The sequence below is a fragment of the Tachypleus tridentatus genome, chromosome 1 (assembly GCF_004210375.1).
Source record: "Tachypleus tridentatus isolate NWPU-2018 chromosome 1, ASM421037v1, whole genome shotgun sequence".
NCBI classification, from domain to species: Eukaryota; Metazoa; Arthropoda; class Merostomata; order Xiphosura; family Limulidae; genus Tachypleus; species Tachypleus tridentatus.
Genome location: NC_134825.1, coordinates 94,421,175 through 94,445,916, shown reverse-complemented (window position 1 = coordinate 94,445,916; position 24,742 = coordinate 94,421,175). Strand labels below are relative to the sequence as shown.

General features: G+C 32.8%; 1 protein-coding gene across 11 annotated transcripts in view; it reads right to left on the bottom strand.

The window, feature by feature from the left end:
- HERC2 (E3 ubiquitin-protein ligase HERC2) overlaps positions 1 to 24,742 on the bottom strand; it is a 310,355-nt gene that overhangs the window by 247,152 nt on the left and 38,461 nt on the right. For 10 of the 11 annotated variants that reach the window (XR_013030890.1, XM_076512164.1, XM_076512152.1 and 7 more), the window contains exons 9-13: positions 16,923 to 17,084; positions 16,002 to 16,202; positions 14,490 to 14,638; positions 14,075 to 14,220; positions 2,276 to 2,389 (exon numbers count right to left, since the gene is read on the bottom strand). Coding sequence is in view for 10 of the 11 variants with exons in the window: in XM_076512164.1 (XP_076368279.1) it covers positions 2,276 to 2,389; positions 14,075 to 14,220; positions 14,490 to 14,638; positions 16,002 to 16,202; positions 16,923 to 17,084 (772 nt within the window). In the remaining variant the exon portion in view is untranslated. Of the gene's footprint in view, positions 1 to 2,275; positions 2,390 to 14,074; positions 14,221 to 14,489; positions 14,639 to 16,001; positions 16,203 to 16,905; positions 17,085 to 24,742 lie in introns of those variants that run through there. The other variant, XM_076512142.1, reaches the window with a different exon arrangement.

The following is a 24,742-nucleotide window of genomic DNA, read 5'->3' as shown; positions in this document are numbered from 1 at the left end:
AGCATTTGCATTAATAAATAACATTTTATTTTCATTAATATAATTGTCTTATTACATATAGTTGTAATGATAACGTGATCTCTAAATAAATGTTTTTTTACTGTCCACCTACTTTTGGCTCACCCTGTATATATATATCATCACTAAATTTCACAGATTATCAGTAAACATTAAAATACTTTGGTACACAAAATAACAGGTTTTTTTTTATTAAGTACAAAGATATTATAATTAAAGACTTGTATGTGAATGGATTTTTTCAAAGTGTCAATCATGCAATATGGAAAAAATAATTATTTTAAGATTAAACTACTTTGTATCTAACAACTGTCAAATTTTGTGTTATGTCTATAACCTCATAAGAGACTATATGTTTATTTCTTAGAAAAACTTTATATTTTATCTATTATTTGCTCTACCTTAACTCTACACATGATTGGTCAGCCTGACTGACCTTGTGATTTAAATACAATAATCATCTTACAGCTTTAATTTTATTTAAGTTCACAAGTACAAATGTTGGCATACATACGTCACACCAATTTTCAGTTAACGAATTCACTTATTTGCTTTCAAAGTATGACACATCTTGATGATCAAATGAAATTGTTTTCATTTTGTATCAATTTCTGAAACAAGCAGCTTTACAAATTGTGCTTACATCATAAAATTTTAAATATAAAACAATTAAAACTTATTTTATCTCTAGCAATGTTTAAGGTACAGACCTACAAAACACAGTAACACCAGGGCATTTTCCAGTGGCCCAATGCCTTGTAGTGCACACACAAAGTATGAATGAAACCTTTAACACAAATTAACTATGCTGTCACATAACATGTGCATGCCTTCCACGGGGCCTACAATAGCTCTCCTGGCAGCCTACTGACGTGTCTAAACCAAAAATATTTCATAATCAATTTTACTCTCCTTTCCTGAAATAGCCACAGTTCGAAATTAACAATTATCCATTCACCACTGGCCACAAAGAATGACAGTGAACTGCCCAACAACTTGAGTTGTTGGATGCTACAATTATATAACTGAACTGAATGGACGGACAAAAGGAAAGGCAGAAGACTTTCGAAACATCGTCCTCTACACTTGTGTCTCCACAACAAGCAGTTGCTGCCCATTCTAAAGTTTCATTGTGATGATTTTGTTTGCAAAATAAAGTCCTACAGTTTTGTGAATATCATTCTATAAAGGTTTTCATTTCTTGTAAAACAATATTTATACCTTTGTCAGCAATGAGTGACCTACGCTAATTTGTTTATTGTCTTCCATTAATTATATCACTAGATTTTTTCTGTTTACTAAAAGCAAGACTTTTGGGATTTGTTGCATTTTGTTTTTGCTTTTTAAAACAAAATACAAATTTCCCAGAATGGAAATTCTGAACTCACTAGGCACGAGATGTTACAGTTTAAGTTCAAAAAGTGAACATTTCAATAAAGCTGAAAAAACAAAAAAACTATATGTACTCACTGTCTTAGATTATTTGTCTGCAGTCATCATCAACCAATCATACAAGTTTTTATTAACCAGACTCATTTACTAAACTGTATGCAAAATACTGGATATCACCATTTTATAGTATGACTTATTTTTCACTCTTTTTTAACAGGGTTTTCATTTTCTTTTTTTAAATTATTTTTTGACATTTTATTTCTCAGTAAATCTTTGTCAGTATTACAAGTAATAAAGGTCTATAAATCAAAATATAATTCATTCATTTTCGAGTTGCTTCTTTAAAAAATATGGAAAACATCCATTGACCACTTAAACTGCTACCTGGTCACCCAAAAAAAACATATCTAGGTAGCTTGGTTGATTAGAAGAAAAAATTTAAACATAAGCTCTGGCAGTACATAGTTGTGAAAAAAAAACCATCATAAAATGAAAAAATGGAAGAAAAGCATTATACATTATGTTATGATAACTTTTAATAACCATAAGCAAACACTCTTCTAAATTATATAGAAACAAGTTCAAAAATAGTTTCAGCTTATCTATACATTGTAACAAATTCCATAGCCTTGTAACTACTAATATTCTATGTGGCTTGATGATAAACTCCAGTATTTAATATAAGCATGTAATTACAAAACAACTAAAACTAGTTACTGCTAAAAAACATCACTTTTTTTTCCAGTGAGGTCAAATACTTTTATTCTTAAGGTATTGCTGAGTGATGAAAAGAAAAAAAGAAAAGACTATTTCATATGACTTTAAGCAAAAGATCTCCTTGAAATTTAGGTGTTTTTTACACTACCTGAATCAGTGACAGCCAGAGTCTGTGCATCACCACTACCACAAGCCACATCAACCACAACATGGCCTTTCAAGGCTATTACCAGTGTTGGAGTATTATGATCTTCACTCGTGCCTGGAAAAAAAATACAAGGGCCTTTTGTAACAATTCCCAAAACAATATAACCTCAACAGTGGATTCCACAAGTTGCTTAGCAGTAAGAATTTATGCACCTGAAAGATTGTAACTGTGCTAAATTTTCTAGTTTTATAGTTAAAACTTTGCCTAACTTGATATCTATCGAATTTAAGTCACTAAACACTGGAAATTTTAGTAGGATTTATCTTGAGATAATGATGAAGGTATTAGCAAAGTTCTTCATGCAAACTCAAGTAATTTATAGTTGTTTCAAATCAGTACATAATCTTTAATCTAAATTAGCAATGATTTGTTAAAGTACTTTAAATATTGGTTTGATAAAACTGAAACAGGTTATGAAAAAAAATACTATAATACATAACTTGAACTTTTATAGAGTAATTTATATACAAATAATTATGAATGAAACTGAGCAATAATTAAACACCTGTTATACTCAAGTAATGCATTTACTCAGCTTTAAGGCAGAACAGCCCAAGGTCATAAATCAATAATTTAAAACAAGTTTACAATATTCCTTTATAATAAACACAAACATCTTTCCTACAGGTCATTATCTCTTCCCAAGATTGTAGAAAATAGCAAAAAAGGAAAGGTAAATTTGTAAATTTGGTCAAAATTTAAAAAATCCTACTTAAACTAATTGCAAGATGTTTATTTATTATGACTGATCCATTCTGTTAAAACCACATCACTTTAATTCACAATAAGAGTTATCCATTTTAATTATAACACATACAGCTAAAGTTAAAGAAATATGCATACAATGAAACAGAGCACAAAATCACTAATAAATGTAAACAAACAGGGAAATTACTTTGCTAATAACAATGATTTCACCTAAGAAGAATTAATGCAGTAACAGGGAAATGAAACAGCTCAAAAGGCATGGATTTATTACTACAATGCATAAACATGATTTTTCTTGTAAGTAAAATATATTGATATTTTTGTTACTTCAAGGGTAGAAACATTATATCCAATGTTATTTAACAAATAATTTTGATTTATCAGTGTAACATCATTTAGCATCTACAGTTTCTCCAGATGTATGAAGTTCATATTTTGAAAAACTTGCAGTTCATGAAAACTATTATTGATGGTTATAATACACACAATTTATTACTAAAGAAATTGATAATTGAAGTATTTGAATCAGGATTTTTAAAAAAGAACATAAATCCTACATTATGCGACATTATCATTTCCACAACACTTCCCCATCTCAAAATGCATGATCTATGCAGTGCATTAAGAATTGTGTTTTAAAATAATTTAAATCAAAATTTAACTTCACAATTGGTGTATGAAATCTCAAAAAAACTAAATTATAATATAGCTAAACATTTCAAAGTAAACATGATATAAACTAACCAATTCCTCAAATTTGTATTATAAAGCAATTATGAATTTTTTCTTTAGCTAAATGTTGTTTGTCCAAATGTAAAGTTTAACATGTATTTACATTTACTTTCATAAACTATAGTTTTATATATAATGGGAAAAATAAATTAGAGACTAGGTTTCTCATGTCACTCTATAAAGACAAGTGGTCAGTTTTAAGTATGAGTGTAAGTTACAGGTACCTCAAGTTTCATTTTGCTATTGCCCAGTTAATCATGTTAGTACTTGCACATTAATGACTAGTAATATTAACTGTATGGTTTGGGGAAACAAAGGTTAAAACACAAACAATTTAGATTCTTTAACTTCTTATAAACTGAGAATTTAATGCTCTTCCATGAGATTACACACACATACATATGTATAAAAATATAAAACATTAAATTCTTATGTGACTAGCTTTCCTTAATAAGCAATTTAAATTAAAATTGAAACCAGATTACTAAATTTCCATATTATACCAGTTCATAGAGAGCTATTACCTTTAAAAAAAAAACAACTAATATTACTAGTTTTATTTATTTTAGCACCAATCTATGTAACCAGAACTTCTGTGCCACCTACTGAATGGCACCACAAACAAACGTTCATGAGAACTTTCATGCTTTGAATATTCAATATTTGACTTTTACTAGAACTGTATACAAGGGTTTGATTACATCTTTATTGATGTAACTATAAAATTAGTACTAAGAAACTAGATTTCTTAAAACAATTACTATTTTTTTTTCAACAAAGAATAGCACTTTTAATATAAAAACATCACAGTTTATATCATTAACACTTACGAACATTTTGAGCTCTGTACATTGAATCATTTGGTGCAATGTTTCATGTGATTAAAGAGCACAATCCAAACACTTTTCCCAGGTAGTATTTCCCAGAAAAAATCTTTTTCAGAAAGTGATTACTTTAAATTATTGTCAATGAGGTAAGAACATTATAGTTAGTAATCACTAGTACAAACAGCAACCCATAGGATAGGGTTTCTGCTAGTTTAAACAAAGTATAATCATCTTAACATTTAGCATGCATTAAATCTTACACAATCAGGCTTTTTAACTTATTCCTGATTGTTTCAAGTATCACCTTCACTTTATTTATATGTATATATTCTACATAAAATTCCAACTTATGAATTCTTTTCTCTTTCAAGTTTCCCACATTTTAACTTTGAATTTGAGTTCAATCAATTGCATTTCTTTTCATCATTAAAACTATATACTGTTTCAACCCTCTGGACGCTATAATCAAATTTATCCAACTCCACATTTATAACCATTTGGTGCAACACACAGATTTACCTCACAGTGTCAAAAACCTTTACTCATAGTGAGACAATCAAGATGCACACAATCTTGAATTTTCTGCCTTAGTACCACATGTGCATGTATCACTGAGCAAAAGCACAACTAGTGGATTTTGATATGATATTGAAAAAGTACTAAAACAGTCAAAACCTAAATTCCATTTGTTAGGAAATAACTGACACATTTCAAGAACCAACCCAAAATTTAATTACACAATCAAAAGATTAGAAATATGTAGTTTCTCCAATATGAAATTTGACAGAAGCATCAGAAATATTTGCCAGCTTTTACACATTATGTACTCTAGATGACTGACAAAATTAGTAATCATTTATAACAATGCACGTTCAGTCAAAATTTCTTGCTTTAATGTGTTTTGCAGCTTTGTTACCATAGGCAACAATAATTAAATTAAAACTTCATTTTTTATAAAAATTCAGCAAACAATTTTAACACAGGTTTTGACAAAATGTTGAATGTGCCACACTAAATAGTACACTTTTCATTGTAGCAGTCTATACAGTATATAAAGACAGGACATTTTTATGAAGACTCTGTACTTTAGAAATGTCCCCATGGTGATAAAATTGACACAAGTTACTTTTTTAAATATTTAAGCCCAGACCAGAATAAAATCAAATCTTGTTTGTTTATGATTTGTTATAATGCCACTTTTTTCTTCATGTGTTACTCATATTGTTGCACTGAAGGTAGGATACCAAGAACTAGGCAAAGTACCAAAAATAAGTAAAACATGCTCAAGAATTCCAACAAAATTCCAAGGCTAGTGAATTAAATTAGAAATTTCTTAATAGATCTCACTTTAAATATCTTGCTATAGACTTGATCAATTAGTCCAAGTTTATTAGCATAAATTGACCTTTAAAATTATCATATTACAACTTCTAATGTTATAATTTTCCTATACTGAAAATGCATTTCCTATCTTCCCTCCTTTCACATTAGCCATTCTTGCTCATTGTTACCCTCTATATTTCAGCCCTTCTTTAATGTATGTCACAAGCCTTTTGCATTCCCCTACTGGAATCAAAAGATTCCAATGTGTGTTTCATGCAAATTATCATTCATCACTATTCCACCAACAGGAGCATAATACGCTCATGTGACGCACAACCCTCTCTGTACATCTCTTCTGAACTGTCACTTGGAAGTTTGGCAGACAAAAGAAACACTGTAAAAAACTGCAGAGAGAGAGAGGGGGAACTGCAAGAAGAGGGAGGTACCTACTAGAAATACATTAGCAATATATGAAAATTTTAACCTCTGATACCATACTTCCTTTCTCTCACAAGATCAGCCAGAATTCCACACTGATTAGGAGGAGGGACCAGTGTGGGAGAAGAACAGATGTTCCCCCTGAAAAAGTCTGAAGTATACTTCCACAGATAAGAGATTGAAATCTGAAGACCCAAAGAGGGGAACCTAACCACTTCTGATCTGGGTTGTACTCTACACCCATTTGCATAATGCATAAAAAAATCAGGGCAGAAGATGAAAGGAGCATACTCAAGGAAAAAAGCATGTGATAGGAATATGATCCTAATAGAAGAAATATATAGTAATTCAATTCCACAAAAAAAAAAAGTGGTAAAATGAGTATTCATCTATCAAATAAAATACTAACATGAGGCAATCCGTATTCCATACATCAACTACAGTACAACTTGTTTAAGGCAAAATTGCACAGGACTGAGTAAAATGTCTGGCCTAAGCAGGTTTTCCTTAATTATATATTTGAACGATTATACTTGCTTGACTCAAGGGAACTAAGATATTTGTGAATAAATTTATTATGCTGTATTTATTATGTTATATTTATTAGAATTAAAAGAAAAAATAGTCATTCAAAATATATACAAATACACAAAATCTTAATGAAACTTATTTGAAGAAAGTGTCCAATTTCAACTGTTTCATTTATTTAAGGGCTTTCTCATACAGTTAAAAGAGAATGCCAATTCTACGGCCTTTTCATGAAGTTCATTTTCCCCCTCCAGAATAATAACAGCAGAAAAAAAGAACAATATATTTAACCAATACTTAAGGTAACAAAATGTCTGAGAATTTATTAATATTTAACAAATTATTAATATTCAAAGAAATTATTAATTAAATAAAAAATTAATATTTAAATCAAAAACATTTTTTCCACCTTAATCAGGCTCTGATCCTACCTGTTGATAGATGAGATAGGTAAAAGTTTTCCATCCACGTCACACAGGTTCCACTATAAAGTGGGCCTTTTATAAGAGAAATCTTAAGATAATGCTGGAAATTTTTTAATATTTCCAGTTTGTACAGGTTTCACCCTATACAGTTTCCAGCTTAGACAGGTTTTACTGTACATTGAAAATGTCTTTGCAGGGTACCAGTGTCTGTGCAAGGGTAGGATAAAGATCATATTATCTTCACCTCTAACCCAAGGAACTGAGGAATTGAGAACCAGAGTATGGCATATGACTGTGCCTGAATTCTCAATTCAGGAAATATCAGCAACTTCCACAACCATGAAAGAGGTCGGAAACATCCAAAGGGTGATAATATCCATGTTATAGGAGAGAATAGGGGAAAACAAAGGATGGAACTGAAATAATCCCATTCATCCTTGCTAAGACCCACAACTCAGAAGGGAAAATCAAGAGAGGAAGACAGACAACCCACAACTGAGTGAGGACTTACATTGATTGATTCACCTGAAATCCAAAGTCAACCCATTGAGTACCAACATCCATGAGAGGAGAGAAAGAGGGCTTCCAATGAAAGGGGTAAACTACACTTTGACATCTCACTCTATTGTATGGTTAATCACAGATCAGAAAATATTATATTATTTACAATGGCAAAACACCACCACCCTAATCTGAACCAAATGGTTATATCCATTTTATGTGCAACGACTGAAAGAAAGGTCACATTTGGGGACTGTAAGAAGCCATGGTGGGATGGGCTGGCCAATGGATACTGCAATGTTATTCATGGACAAACTCAATTCATCCAACTGCGCTTGGATACAAAGGCCAAAAGGAGCAATGAAAGATCATCTGTTCTAAAAAGTATGGCCCACAGAGGAAGGAAAACACAACCCCAGGTGGGATACTTTAATGAGGAACAAAGTTTTGAAGCATATAGTAAAGACAGTTGCAAATGGCAGAGGTGCAAAGAAGGTTCATGAGACTATGTATAAACTCTGAACTGGGGAGGTGCAGAAAGTCTCAATGCAAAGTGGAAGTCCTTGATGATGAATGGAGTACAGCATCTTTAAGGCCGAGGGTCTGACAGAGCCACAGACCAGTGATCCATAGTTAAGTTTCGATTAAATAAGAGCATGATATATCTTTAGCACAGAGCATTGATGAGCACCCCAAGTGGTGGTAGAGAGGACATGGAGGATGTTCAGTGCTCTTGTATATTTGACCCTAGCTACTTGATGTGTAGTATAAAGGTCAGCTAACAGTCAAAGATAAGCCCCAATAACTTGGTCTCAGGGACCACAAACAGGTCAACTTCACTAATACAGAGTTCTGGATCAGGATGAATACCCCATTGGCAGCAAAAGTGCATGCAAATGGTTTTAGAAAGAGAGAAGTTAAAGCCAAAGCCATCTGCTCTGGTCCACTTCACTAAATGATTGAGGGCAGTCTGTAGCTGCCGCTCAAGATACCTCATGATTGACAACCGACATGAGATGTGAAACTCATTGACATAGAGCCCGTTTGCAACAGTGAGAAAGAATTGTTTAGTGATGGCATTATTTTTTACACTGAAAAGTGTGACAGACAAAACATAGCCCTAAGGGACTCCAAGTTCCTGTAGAAAAGAACAGGAAAGTGTCGAACCCACACAAACTTGGAATCTCTTGTCCATTAAAAAGATATATATAAAAGTGGGCAAATAGACATGTAACCCATATATATATGGAGGTATCGCAAAATGCCATACCTCCATGATGTATCATAAGCCTTCTCAACATCAAAAAAATATTGTTATAAGATGTCTTTTGAAAAAGGCTTCTCTGACTGACATTTCAAGTTGAATCAGTTGGTTCTTGGTGGATCACTGTTGTTGGAACCCACACAGGGTGGACGAGAGGAGCATTAAGCATCCTCTTTAAGGTCTTACAGAGACAGCTCATCAAAGCAATTGGAAGGTAGTTTGAAGTAATCTTGGGATCCTTCCCAGGCTTAGAGGACAATAGTCTGGCACCAGGCATCAGAAAAAGCATTCTCCTGCTAGATCTGATTAAAAACAATTAGAAGAATAGCAAGAGAAGCAGGCAATAGATGGCACAGCATGTCATAGTGTGCATCATCTGGTCCAACTGATGTACTGCCAGACCGATGAAAAGCCAGTTTCAGTTCTACCAGCGTAAAGGGACAATTATAATCATAGAGACAATCTTGATCAGTTTTATATTATTTTAAGTTTAAAATCTTAAAATTTGGTTTATGCTACCTCTCTGCGTGATGTGATGAAGTTCAATAATGAAAGTTATTGATGAGTCTTGATGGCTAAGAAGGTGGGAGAAGATGCAGAAGCACTAGATACCTGGCAAAAGCTTTCACCTAGAGTATCAGCAATGCTCTGGATATAGATCAAGAGGGGGACAGAATTATATTGCCCACTGACCTTTTGACTTGTCCCATATGACTTCGGAACTGGTGGTAGAAGATATGCCAGTTGTGAACTTAATCCAAGATTCCTTTTGGCTTTGACATCTTACCCACCAAGAATGTGTGCGGGCCTGCTGGAAAGCAATGTGATTTGAGAGTGTGGGATATCTACAGAAAGTATCCTAGGCCCATTTTTAAGCCTTCTATGACATGTGGCAGGACGAATTCCACCACGAACGAGGATATAGTGGAAAATGTGTTAAGGTTTTAGGAATACATTAAACGGCTGCTTGTATAATACAGACAGTTACTGCTGCCACACAGTTGTCTGTTGATGGCTTACAGACAATGGCAGGATCAAGTTCTGCAAGAGCACTGAAAAAGGACCAGTCTGCCTGATCCAGCTTCCACCTGGGCACATGGGTTGGGTGGCATTGACCACGACCAGTCTCTCTCATCAAAATTATAGGAAAATGATCACTGCCTCCTGGATTATTGTCAACCCTCCATGAAAAATGGGAAAATAATGAAGTGAAGCAAATTAAGAGATCAATAGCAGTAAAGGACTGACTAGGTGCATGAAAATAAGCAGAAGAACCAGTATTAAAAAAAGAAAGGTGGTGATCAATGAGTATATGCTCTACAGAGCAACCCCTCCTATCAATATCAGCACTTTCGCAGTGGGGATGATGTCCATTAAAGTTCCCTAGGATGAAAAAGGGAGACGGCAACTGTTCAATGAGAGCAGCAAGGTCTGATTGATCATATGTCTCTCCAGGTGACAGGTAGAGAGAACAATCAGTGATGGTATGACCCAAGGAAACATGGATGGCAACAGCCTCCAATGGTGTATGAAGTAACAAAGACAGGGTAGGCATGTGCTGATCAACCAACAGCGCCACCCCTCTATGCACTCATCCATCACACAGCCTGTCATTTCTGTAGAAAGAAAACTACTGAAAGGTGACTGTATCAGCAGGTTTCAGAAATGTTTCCAATAAGAAAAAACTTGCAGGATGGTAAGAAACAATCAGTGTTTTGATGTTATCCAGATTAGAACATAAACCTCAACAGTTCCATTGTATCAATGTGGCCATTTTTAATGACGTGTAGACGAATTGGGTGGAGAACCATTCTGTTTACGACAATGTCTTTTTTCCTTACTGTCCTTATTCGAGGGAAGTCTTTCGACCTCCATGGATCCTGCCCTGGGTCAATTTGGCAGGTCTTTGTTGTTGGAAGGGGATTCCAGTGACTGAGGATGCGAAAAAAATGATTGTTTTACATCTTGGGGTGGGAGAAGAAGATGTATCCGAGAAAATACCTGTACCTGGAACCAAAGGATGTGGATTTTGGGGTTCGTTGGAATGTATGTAGAAGACAGAGATGGGTGTAGTTGATTCATTAACTTTTTTAACCCTGGAGGTCAAAAGGCTTTTCATTTGTTTTGAGAACAATTCTCTTGGAGGCACAGAGAGATCTGTCTTCACTCTCACAGAAAGAAGTGCAGCAGCATATGTCCAAGATAAAGCGGTGGACAGCAATTTTCAAGCCTCAGGATAAGTAATGTTATGAATCATTTTCAAATGCTGCATCTCTCTTCCAACCATTTAGGGCAAGAATGAAAGTAGGACAAGCGAGGGCTATTTGGTGCCATATGGTGGCATTGTGTTCCTTGCCACCATAACGAATACATATCAGGGAACCATGACATGACATCTTTGAGTGGCCAAACTTCTGACAATGGAAAGATCAGAGGGTTTGGAATGTATGGCCGTACCCTGCAATTAATATAACCCGCCTTGATGGTGGCATGTGCACATGGTGATGTAAATGCCAGAATGAAGATACTGTTTGGCAATGTAACTTCATCTTTTGGAAGTGTAGAAACGCCTCACTGCAACAACTCCTTGAGTAGAGAAACCAGCGAGAATCTCTGACTTAGGCATGTTATTCAAATCCCTCTCAACAATAACTCCTTGTGATGAATTCAAAGTAGTATGAGGTGTAACTTCGACAAGTATTTCCCCAATTGCCTTTGAATGCAAGAGGAGTTCACTGTGTTGAGATGTGGATGTTTCCACCAATTTGTTACCAGATCAAAGCTTCTTTACTGACTTTGGAGAGCCAGCAAGTCCCTCCAGTCCCTTCTGAATAAAAAAGGGGGAAATTGCCCTAAAGGTTTCTCTAAAAGAGAATGTAGGATAAGAAAATGAGGTACAACAGGTGTTACAGATGTTAAAGATTGCTGCCCAGAAACTTCAAAACATGGTCATTTACCTATGGACTGTTTTTTACTATTTTATTTAAATTTTTATTTGGAGGTTCCATAAGAAAAAAGAAATTTTGATGCCCACTGACCCCACCTACCATGGAGCCCTACAAGGGGATGCACAACAATGTCAAGGAAAGACACTGCAGCAACGCCTGGGTTTCATGAGCACTGTACCCAAACACCAGCATGAGATAAAATCCACAATACCTGTTGAGCTGTTGAGAACTTCCAACACTGGTACTTGGTCAACCCTAGCCCAACTGGACCAGCCGATTGATCAAAGGGGGACCGCCCCAAGGCAGCCCGTCTACAGGAACTTAAGGCCAAAGTGGTGTGACAGGGTTGGGCCCCTCAACCACTAAGGATCCTCTCTTCTCCTTCACGGGTCACCACGCATGGCAAACACGTGGGTGGATATTTAGATCCCAGAGGAGGTAAACTGAAAGAATAGGACCTTCTCTGAGAGGTCCCCTCACCACATACAGGAATCCACACCGAGGGGAGCCACGTAGAAAAAGTTCTATTTGTCATGTGAGTGTACTATACTCCTATTGGTGGAGTAATAATGAATGATGACGATTTGCATGAAACACACATGGAATCATTTGATAGGGCTGTATGGATGGCTTGTGACATGCACATTGTGAACATAGGGCAGCAATAAGTAATTTTGGCTAATCTTTTAAGAAGAGGAAAGTACAGTACTTTTCTTCATTTGAAAACACTCCAATTTCATTTTCCTAATCTGTAAAACATCCTAAATACACATCACACGTTTTTTACAGTGTATCTTGATATTTTATGTTATTTCCTGTACCTTATCTCTAAATTCAGGGTTGGCTATTTTGACTGACCTTAGAACCATGACTAAAAGGTGTGAAATAAACCTAAATTATCCATTTTATCTTTTAAGAATGACTTCAAATTTTACCATAAAACTACATTTGCCGATCTTAAGCAGTTTAAATCTCATAACAGTATACATTTGTTTTTGCTTAAATGTTAATGTTTTAAACTGTGTTTCAATAATAATCTTGCCACACAAGTTGTAAATCATTCAGTGAACATGAAGCCCACATTACCCTATCAAATTATGTAACATTCAAGCTGCTTTCAAGAGTACTTAGTGAAATGTTTTTCATCTTATGTAAAGGATGCATGTAAAAAACAAGAAATAACTTACTTACCTAAGTCTGTTTTTTTTATTTGCTGTTGACTGCCACAAAAGTTAACCTTACTTTTTTTTTTATATGAACTATACTTCAACAATAAACATTTTTATTCAGTTAAAGAATGGATTTGAGAACAAACTAATAACTCATAAAATGTTGGAAATATCCTATAGCTATCATAATTTTTATGGCTTTCTAACTATGCAATAACAGCTGTTAATAAATCAGCTAAAGTTATCAATGTGTTTCCCATGGAAATGATATTTGTACTGGAAGAGAAATAGACTATTCTCTATAAAGAAAATAATATATTATTTGGCAGATTAAACCTTGGCATTCTATTGATTATAAATAATGCAGCATTAAATACGTATTATATATGAAAGAGAACTACTGGCAATCTGCATAAAAAGATAATATGACAAATGGGCAGGTGTGGCAAGAGTGTCTGAATTTCTAGGTTTTAGCTTCATCAACAAATAAGATTGAAAGCTTTAAAAGTTATGCTTTCCCTAAGTAATAACTCTATTACAATGAGTAATATACATCAAATTTCATACTTCTTGGAGAGATAAATAAAATAGAGAAAAGGGAATACAGAAAGAGCAAATGTCAAAATTCACATGCTAAGGAAGAGTGAAGATTTTTGTTAAATATTCCCTTATAAAATCACAAATTTTAAATGTACATAACATTAAAATTTGATTTACTAACTACATTTTTCATTCCAAGTTCATTTATATTCAATGAAAATATTTTAATTACATTTTGAAAGTAACTCTCTAAAGAGCTGTGAAAGGCACAATTAAACCTGCCCATAAATATTTCCATGCCTTAAAAATTATTATTAAATTATAAAGGAACAAAACCATGTCCAAGTCGTCCATAGTTTCCTCTTCCCCAGGTATACAGCTCGCCACTGGCAGTGATGGCAGCACTGTAGGCACTGCCACAGGAAATGTGTGTAACAAATTTTCCACACAGTCCTTGGATTAAAGCTGGATCTTCCCTAGAACTATATAAAACAATCACCATTACAACTTACAACTATTATTTCACACTTACCTATGAGAAACATCTATCTCCATTTTTTGTTTCCTACTAACTTTATATACATTTAATATTTTGATACATTTAAATAACATAAAACTTATATGATGCAAAGATTGGCATAGGTCAAGTAAATAAAGATTTTCAATTCCACTAAGTTACACATTGTTTTTCTTTTTTTTTTATTCTTATCTTTTTATGAGAACATATTTAGAAATATGAAATGACACAAACTTTTCTCCATGACCAAGACGACCCCCATCTCCATTTCCCCATGAATATACTTCTCCTTCACTAGTCAAAGCAAGGTAATGCTTTCCATCAGGATGACTAGCAATTTTCACAATCTCCTTGTCTAAAAGTCCTTCCACTAACTGAAGGCACTATGAACAAAAATAATGACATATGGCACAAGACTTACTTAATAAAATGCTGATCATGAAAGTCATTTTTGTCACTTTGACTGTTTTTATTCACTTGAATACAAGTACCTAGAGCTACAATAAGCTCTTCGTAAAAGATCAGTCAGTTACTTCGACTATAAACCTTGTTAAGTTAAAATGTTCATAAAAAGCTAAACAATGGCTATCTACACAAGTTAGGTCTATATTTCAACTAATGTAATAGAGGAACGGCAACTAACTAACAGCACCTAAAGACAATTCTTGGTTACTCTAATCAAACAGCAGGTTTTGTCAATCACTCTTAAAACACACTCATTGCAAAAACCACAATTTTATAACAATGGAACAAACTTTTAAGTCACGTTCCCAATCCAGCACATTAACAACTAAGCCACAAAAAAGTGTAAGATAATAAAATTCTAAATTTCATAAAGAATTTTCTCTAACTGTTCATTTCTACCATCTTAGGAAATATTGTTTCTGTTAAGAATAAGTTATATCTGTATTAATACCAGATATTAACTCAAAAAAATATCATCCCCCCAAAAAAAACAATTAAAGAAGAGTACAGCTGTTAAAATTTGACATTTTATAAAACAACAATTATTTTAGAAAATTATAAAAATGAAACTGTTTACAGTCTCAAAATTACAATAAAATAATATACAGAATAAAAAATAAAAAAACTGATGAGACTCAAATTGTGTTCAAAATAACCACTTAATAAAATGCAATTTTTTAACATTGAACTTTACACAAGCACCAATGAATTTTAATAACAGCACAACTAAACTAAATTCATTAAAATTATAACTTTCATTATTGAACTTCATCACATCACACAGAGAGGTAGCATAAACCAAATTTTAGGATTTTAAACTTAAAATAATATAAAACTGATCAGCTTTAAACAGACAACCTGAAAATACATTCAGAAAATGAAATAGTTATCCAGTTTTTCAATATTTTTATCAGCCAAAATAATATTAAACACAACATTCATGTCTCTCTAAATTTGTATATATTTACTCATAGTGTTAAAACTACTACAGTCAAGACAAGTTATAAACACCTCTTCAGAACATTTTTCACATTCACCTCCTACTTTAAGTCCTCCATGAATATTGACCTCTGCTGGTCTCATTTAAGTAAGTACGTGTGTGTGTGTGTGGGGGTGTTTTCTTATAGTAAAAGGACATTGGGCTATATGTCCACTTGAGTTTAGCAATGTATGTCTCTAGTCTTACCACTGTGCTACCAGATGGTTCTTATTTATGTTCAAAAACTATGAAAGGGCAACATGCATAATCATATATTTTGCTTTATACTTCTAACAACTTACCATGACCTCACTGTTATAAACAGCAGTGTAAACCCTTCCTGACTGGCTGAGAATTAACAAACAAGATTCTGCACAGCTAATCTGAGCAACCCCTACTTCAGAAATAGCCTCACAAAGCTGTGGTGTAGCTCCTGTTTGGGCAACATTCCACCCTAGAGAACCCCAACAATAAACTTCTTGGCTTGATGTAGAAGTTGGACACTGATGAAAATGTTAAACAATATCCATCAATTTCAAATTACATGTCAAAATGTCATCACATAAAATGTCAAATCACCAGTACCCATGCTGGATGATGTGTTTTAAAACCTCTCCAGATGCTATAGCACAAAAAGAATCACACCAAAATAATTTGGTTTATTAAACAAATCAAATAGCCTTGAAAAATTACTCCTAAGAAATAAAACAAATACAGTAGTAAATACCACTGAAATTATTTAAAAACTGAACCAATTTTCTATTTTAAAAACAAAAACAGTTTATATTTAGTTAGGGACAAAATTATTTCAAATTTGTAAAAGTTAAAAATATAAAAAAATACTCATAACTCTTTAAAAAAAACTAAATATGAATATTTGACTTTATTTATAAATATGCTTTATTATGCCAACCTCCTACCTTTAATATGACTCGTAGCACTCAACTAGGGTATTTACTGTATGGTCTTATTGTTATGAATTATCAATCTCTGAGATACAAACTATGAGGCACAATTTCAATGTCAAAGCCATTCATTTTTCTAAAAATTGTATGAACAGTATATACAAATTTTGGTAAGTTTTTTTTTTTAAGTTCCTACACACAATCACATTAATTATTGAATTTAGCCTCAACTAAACTTCTCAATTGCTTCACTAACCCAACTGAGATACCTCATTAAAATGTAATTTCCCCCATCCCTCACCCCTCTCATCTTGTTACCATTGAACTATCTCCACTTGGAAGGTATGGTTTTGCAAGTCGATCCAAATGAGACATAATCACCACTGCTGTCTCTCGTAGATCAACTGCATATGTATCATCTTCTGGTATTACCAAAAACTTCAAGAAACATTCTGTAGGGTTCACAATAGCTGGTGTATTCTGAAAAAGTCACAATGAACAAAATCCATATATAATATTTTTGCAAATCTTTGTCTTACAATCTTGTGAAAAATAGACAAAGCTTTATATAGCAAAAAAGGAAAGTAACAGTAAAAAAAATAATGAAGCATTCTCATCAAATATGTCAAAAAGCCCAAAAGTGCAGCACGTGGATTTTGGTTTTAGCAGTAATGACACAAAAATCACACAACTTCAAATCCACAGTCTGGTATGCTAACCATGATGCCTCATTTACTTATGAAAAAAAATTCAACTAATCTTTGTTATATTAGTGAAACCTTAAAAAAAATTATTTCTCACACTTAAGAAATGTTTGTGTGTAATATTTGTATAAAATCATAATTAACACACATTTCAACCTGACAATGTTAAATTCTCAACAGAGAAAAAAAGTATAAACCACCACAAAACAAAGGAATAATAAATATTCTGGTATACCTCTGTTTCAAAGTTTTAATGTTAAACTGCTGTAAATCCAACATCACGATGTAAAGTACTTGAAACTGTTTTGTTGCAGATAACTACAGCTTTGGTAAATATATAGCATGGGCATTTCCTAAATATGTAACATAGCTGGTTCCTTTTCCAAAAACTATTTTAACCTTAAATAAATTCTTAATCAACTAAATTGTAAAGCCTTAATGACTAGTTTTGATGTAATCTCCCTCTTCACAGAAGTCCCAACAACTGAAGCCTGCAAAATAGCTTTAGAACATTGTATCCAAGGCCCCAAACCATTGATACACATCCCCAGCAACCAATTAGCAACCCTTAGAGAATTCATTACCACCAAAACTAACTTTATGTTCAGTAACCAAACCTACCTACAAATAAATAGCCTAAGTATGGGAATCCCGAATCACCAGTTCTAACCAATAATTTTATGACACAGATTAAATCACAAGCAATCAATTCAGCCTTACACCCACCACTATACTAGTACAGGTATGTTGACAATACAACTGCTGGATTCACATCTACAGAACACACATTTAGTTCTTTCAATCACATTAACTCGATACACCCCAACATTAAGATCACCTGTCAACAGGAAAAAACTAACCAAATAGCATTTCTTAACCTCAAAATCACTAGAACCAAAATATTATTCAAAACAGAAATTACAGAAAAATCATCCATACTAGATTGTATGTTCCCTGGGACTCAACACATTAAACAAAAGAAAAACAACATATTAAGAAATCAAATAAACACAACTACAAAACTATGCTTACCCGATAAAATTAATGATGAAATCAAAAAAATAAAACATTTCATCAACATTAACAAGTTTCCTCCAAAAACTGTGGAAAAAGGTTACATGCACATACCTAAACCAACAACAATAAATCCAAAGATACAACAAACCACAAAACCTTTCACTGCTACATACCATACGTTCACAACATCAGTGAAAAAATAACCAACATTTGGAAAAACAGTTAACAAATCACAACATTCAAGTAAACAACAAATTTATTCAAAAGCCAGGTACAAAACTAATGTCTATGCTCTGTAAAAACTACACTGACAAACATAACATAAACATTATTAATAAAATACAATGTGATAATTGCCACAACTTCTATGTTGGAGAAACAAGCAGAAAAATGGAAACTAGATTCAACGAACACAAAAAACACCTTCATACATATTTTTAACTCTGCAATTCAAATAAACACAACATAACCATAGAAAATACCCAGATATTAATTGGGGAAGCAGATATAAATAAATGCAAAATCAAAGAAGCCCTACTTATACAGCAAGTGAAACCAAAATTAAACCAATATAAAGGAACACCTTTATACCTATACTAATTAATAACCTAACATCCAACTGCAATGCCACTACAATCCCATACCCATTCTCTTATCCCTAAGATATGTGCCCAGCAACAGTCACTTGCAAACTCCTTCTGAACCTGAAGATGACCTAGGAAGGTTGAAACAATGTTCTCTAGTGTCAATATCTATACCAGCCATTCTGAGATGTTTTCTTGTAGATTTACTTAATGATTTTTAACATTTTAATAGTAGGTAATACATAATACCATGTCAAATCTAAATAATGTTTGAGTAAAAATTAAGGAACAACAAAATTGGTTTTAATACAAGTTTCAACACTTTCATGTATCCTCTTCAGGCCAAAGATTGTTTCTTGAGAGAAATGCATACAGTAGTTATTTTATAATTGAAGTCCCAAGTACCCTTAATATCACATGAAATCAGAGAGAAATTCATTATAACCTGTCCTTCAATGGCATTTAAGTTTGGTAACCTTTGGATCAATAAATCTTCCACAATTTTTCTTTCAACATAGTTTTCGGTTTTGTTACTCTTGGTGACTTTTAGTTGATTTTATGACAAGATTCTTCACGTGTAGAAAAGCAGTATTAATTGTTAGACTACTTAAACATCTTTTTCATGTTCTACAACTCTTATCAAGTTCAGCCCATCAAATACCAATGTATCCCTCTGCAAATTCTTATGTCATACAGGTTACAAGTACACTTATTGTAGTTGCTACACATGATGATGATATGTTAACTTGATGAAACACAGTAACCATATTATACTCTGTGTAAGTAAATAATAAATTTCTCGTTCTATATTTTCTTTTTCATAAATTAATGTAAATGAATATACCTAAAATCACCTACAATTGTTAGGTAGAAAATATGTAATTATTTTAGTAATACATAATCACTTTTTAAAACCCAAGACCTTCCTTTCCAAAGATTAAGTTACAAATCACAAAACATTACAAGAAATATTTAACATTTTTTATTATTTGCAAAATATTTATTGATTATTCAAGAAAAGCAATGACAAATTATGTACAACACACCAGATATAAACACACATTTATAATTTTTAATCATACAGATTAGACATTAGCTCAAACCTACCAAACCCTCAGTACCTCTTTAATCTTGAAAAACACATTTATTTAATATCTAATAGTTATCAATAAGTGAAATAATAAAGTAACTCCAATACAACATTATTTTAAAATAATTGAAATTTAAAATATTATGCACTCCATGTAAAGAAGCCCCAAAATTAAACTTTCATTTCATTCATAATACTTAATACTCACCCAAAGCTAGAGCCCCACATTACAAAGATGGAGGGGCCAGTGAAACCTCAACAGTAGTCAAACAAGCAAAGAACAACCATCATGAAAGAAATAAGAGTGTTATAATTGGAACAGGAGGCACACCTAAGAGGTATAGCATTACTTCTGGAACAGGTATACTATTTGCCCAGTAATGAACATAAGAGAGACATATAGGGTAGCACATAATAACCAGGCACCATGTCATGGAACATAGAGAGCACTTAAGTCATCTGTATATGTAGCAAGAGTGAGCACGTGACACAGTGACAGGTAGAAATGAGGAAGGTGCCTGAAAATTAGAGAAAAGTATAGATGGCTAGGACTAAAGGACATTCAAGCATATATGAATAGGCCTAATGCAGTTTGTTCAAACAAAAAACATCCAGGGAAAAACTCCTTTGGATATGATGGATTATGCCATGTGTAAATCCCTCAAAGAGGAAAGTGGGAGACAAATCCCTACACGTGATCTCTCCCCAGCAAATTTCAATAACATAACAGCCATGTGTTGAGAGCCAGTGCTGAAGCCAACAACTGGGCCATGGCAGACCACAGAAGGATCCTGAACTCAGCAGGAAATTCATCAGGTTGACTAACAGAAAACTTGAGACAACAACTGTAAGTAGGAATTTATTGATAAAAGGTTAGTTAAAGCAGGTAAATCTAGAAAATTGACACTGATTAAAATGAATTAAAACTTTAGAAGATGAACCTCACAGAGGAAGAAGAGGATATAGATGGTGGGAATCCAAATGGGATTGCAGACACATAAGTGAAAGAAAACTGGTCTAACAACCAAGAGGGTCAAGGACATAACCACACTTAACAGCAACTGATCAGCAAAAATTTGGGGTGAGGGAGGAAGAACAAACAGAAAACAAGACATTAAGGGCTAAAAGTAAAAACATAAATTTGACATACTTGATCAATAAGCTGGAGGAAAGGTGAGGTTGATAAACTCTCTTGACTGTCAGCATTATGTGATCAACAACAAAAATATAACTGAGAACAGAAAAAGTCTAAATTGTCTTCACCATGGTGAAAGTCTTCCTCTGATGCACGTTTATGGGGAAAATGAAAATCAACCAAAGATCTAACAAAAGCATCCAACTCCTTTGAACTTCCTCAAAAGATGTCATCAACATGTCTCACTGGAGACTAGTGTCATAACTATATTCAATACTGGTGGGAGCTTCCTCATCCACCACAGTGAAATCCAAATTCAGAAGTCAAATTGAACTTTAAAAATAAGAAATTGTAAAACCAACTCAAACATGGAAAGCAAAATCTGTGTGTAAAATGTTAAGTTGAAACTGTAACTACAAACTAAAGACAGGGAGTTACATGAATAACAAAATAAACACACATCCGTATGACGTGTTGTTAATCAAAAAAGTGCATTGGCACTACCTGTGCTGATATAGATGGCATAGTATGATTGGCAGAGGACAGTCACATAATCAGCACATTGCTGTAGTGGTACAAAAATGAAGGTGTATAAAAGACTGGTGCACTGCTGGTAATATTATCAATGCTCAAGAGTATTATAAACCAAAAAGACTAAACATTTATGTTAATCATGGTCAAATCATGAGAAAAGTGAAAATAAAAATGTATGTAATTTACATAACTTATATTTTATTCCCATTTACAGTGAGCAATCATTTAGGTACAGTATTTCAAACCATGCTGTTGGTAAAATCTGCATTGCAGTGGCCAGACGGTACAAGTCCAGTCAATTGTCCCATGTACTAATTCTCGTGACAATCAATCACATAAGTTGAAGTTGGAGCCTTACCATCCCCATTTTTTTTACACTTAGCCTAGTATGTCTTGTAACTCAAATGGGAATCATAAAACCATTGTGATAGCAACAAAGGAAACAATCTCAATAACCACTTATACTAATTTTCTGTAGATGCACAACATTGCAATATGAATGTCTGAAATACATGTATTACAGAAATATCAATATTCAACAGTAATGATCTCCAAAACTTCTTAAACGAGCACCACAAGCAATTTTTCTATTACTTAATGTTTTACCACTAAAACTACCACAAATTTGCCAGTGTTGATGTAAAGCCTTTATAAATCATTTTTATTTCAAAAAGCTAAAAAGTCTATCTGACAAAAAATGTAAATTTTTTTCTTCAGTCAAGTACTTTGGGAATTTTCAAAAATTGAAGAGGTGGGCAGTCAGTTTGGTCAATTCTACAAATATATCAATAACTCAAAAAACAGAAAAGATTGGAAGTTTTTATTTTACATTCTGGCTTGTTGATATTACTGATTTGAATATTTAATTCTTAAGACACCATAGACTTTGTATTGAATAAATTATGCATTCAACATACCATGTGACACACAAAAATCAATATTTGGGTTTGTTTTTTAAATATTTACCTTTAAGTTAAGAAATTATAATGTATAATACTAAAACTAGAATAACAACCTGCATCTGATACCAAACTTATTGAACTACTATTTTATGCAGATAACAGAACTTCACATTTATAGTCGGTTAACAATACAAACATGGGTTACAGGTTAGAAACCATGTCATTTAACCTGTAACCCATGTTCGTATTGTTAACCGACTATAAATGTGAAATTCTGTTATCTACATTACAAACTTGGTTGGCCATATAAAATTGTAAGATGTTTTTTAAACTATACAATTTACTTTCTTTTAGACATTTTGATGCATTTGACTAATCCAGCAGTCTTATTATCAAAAATGGTTTAGACAGTCTAATGAAAACTTATTCTGATGTAGGCCACTTTAGATTATGTAGCTTAGATAGCTCTGAATAGTGCTTTTAAAATTACTCAAGTTTGACATTTAGTCCCATGTCTGTTTTAGGTTTACACTATAGTTTCAAGTCCTTCTTTGTTGTCCAGCCAATCATAAAATTAGTAGATTTAAAAAATAGTATTTCCATAAATATTTTCATCAAGTTACAAAATTACTGTATACTGCCATAACCTTCACAACTTTTACTGGTTAAAGTTAGAAAAATTCCAAGCAAAAACAAACAGTTAAAATTGAAACAAAAACTGTTTTTACCATAATACAAAAAAAGTAATGCAATAAACAAGTCCATCACCAAAAGATGTGCATTTATTACACGCACTTGTAATACCTTCTATTCATCAACAATCATGCTGAAATATTTATTAAATCTTTCAACCCATGTATCCTTTATACTACACATAAAGTTTCAGTATCTTTCATTCAAAATTTTATTAAAATACTTTTTGCTTGTTATACCAATTAATATAACATAACATCATAACTAATAATCCATAACTTAGTATGCAAGTTTTAAGCTCCTAATTCTACAAACAAATTGTTAAAAATCCTGAATTTTTTCTAGTAAGGCAAGTGACATTTTCTCTAGGCATCTTGTCTTCTCTACTTTTCCACCACCTCTTAAAAAGTAAGAAATTAAATTATTTACAACAGAGTTTATTACTCAAACAAACTATAATGTTTAGAGCCTCATTAGTTTATGTTCTTTGGTGCATTACTTAACCTTACTGCCACAGGTATCCTTTACTGTGCATGACACAAGGTTTTAGTGTCTTACATTCAAACATTTATAATACTACTTTCTGTTTACATAATAACAAGTAGAATAGCATATAATCTTAACTAATAATCCATATTTTAATATTATATTACTTCCACTTCTTAATTCTACAGGGCAATATTTTTAAAAAATCCTGAATTTTCCTTAGTGTGATACACAATACATTCTCTTAGTATGTCAACTTCCCTATTTTATTCACCAACCCTCAAAAAGGTATGAAATTAAATGTAAATTAATCACTATAAAACCATCATTGCTCAGACAAACCACATTTATTACAGTATTTAATTTTGTTTGGTTACAGAGCTATTAAATAGAAAATAAAACCCTTTCTGCCATACCTACATGTCACATCCTCTTTCATAATTCATTAATAGTGCTCTCTTACATTGTGTATTACCTATAAACAATAGAAACTCACAGTTTTTATCTATCAAATGATGTCTTGTATAACGTTATGTTCTGAACAGTGAAATATGAATTTCATTTAGAATACTAACATTGTTCCTGTGGGAAAGTTAACAACTAACTTAGATGAATTTATAACCACTCTTGCCACATAGTTAGAAAGCCAAATACATATTGAGTGTTAAAGGAATTTGTCTACTTTTGGTGTGTTATTGGTCTATATTGTTTGGTGCATTATTTAATTAAATAAAGATTAAGTGCAATACTATGATTAACATAAAAAAATTACAGTTAACTCTCTTTGAGAACTGAAAAAAAGAAAACAGAAGAGTAGTTAGTTATTTTATTTCCTGTTTTTCATGTTTATTCTTTATGTATAAAAGTAAGTAAAATATAAATATAGGAACCTTTTCAGGTTAGTTAAGATTACACGAAGTAAAATAAATATAATTAAAATGTTTCATGAGGGACATATGCAAGCAGCTTGTAGTAGCTTGTAGGTAATGTTTC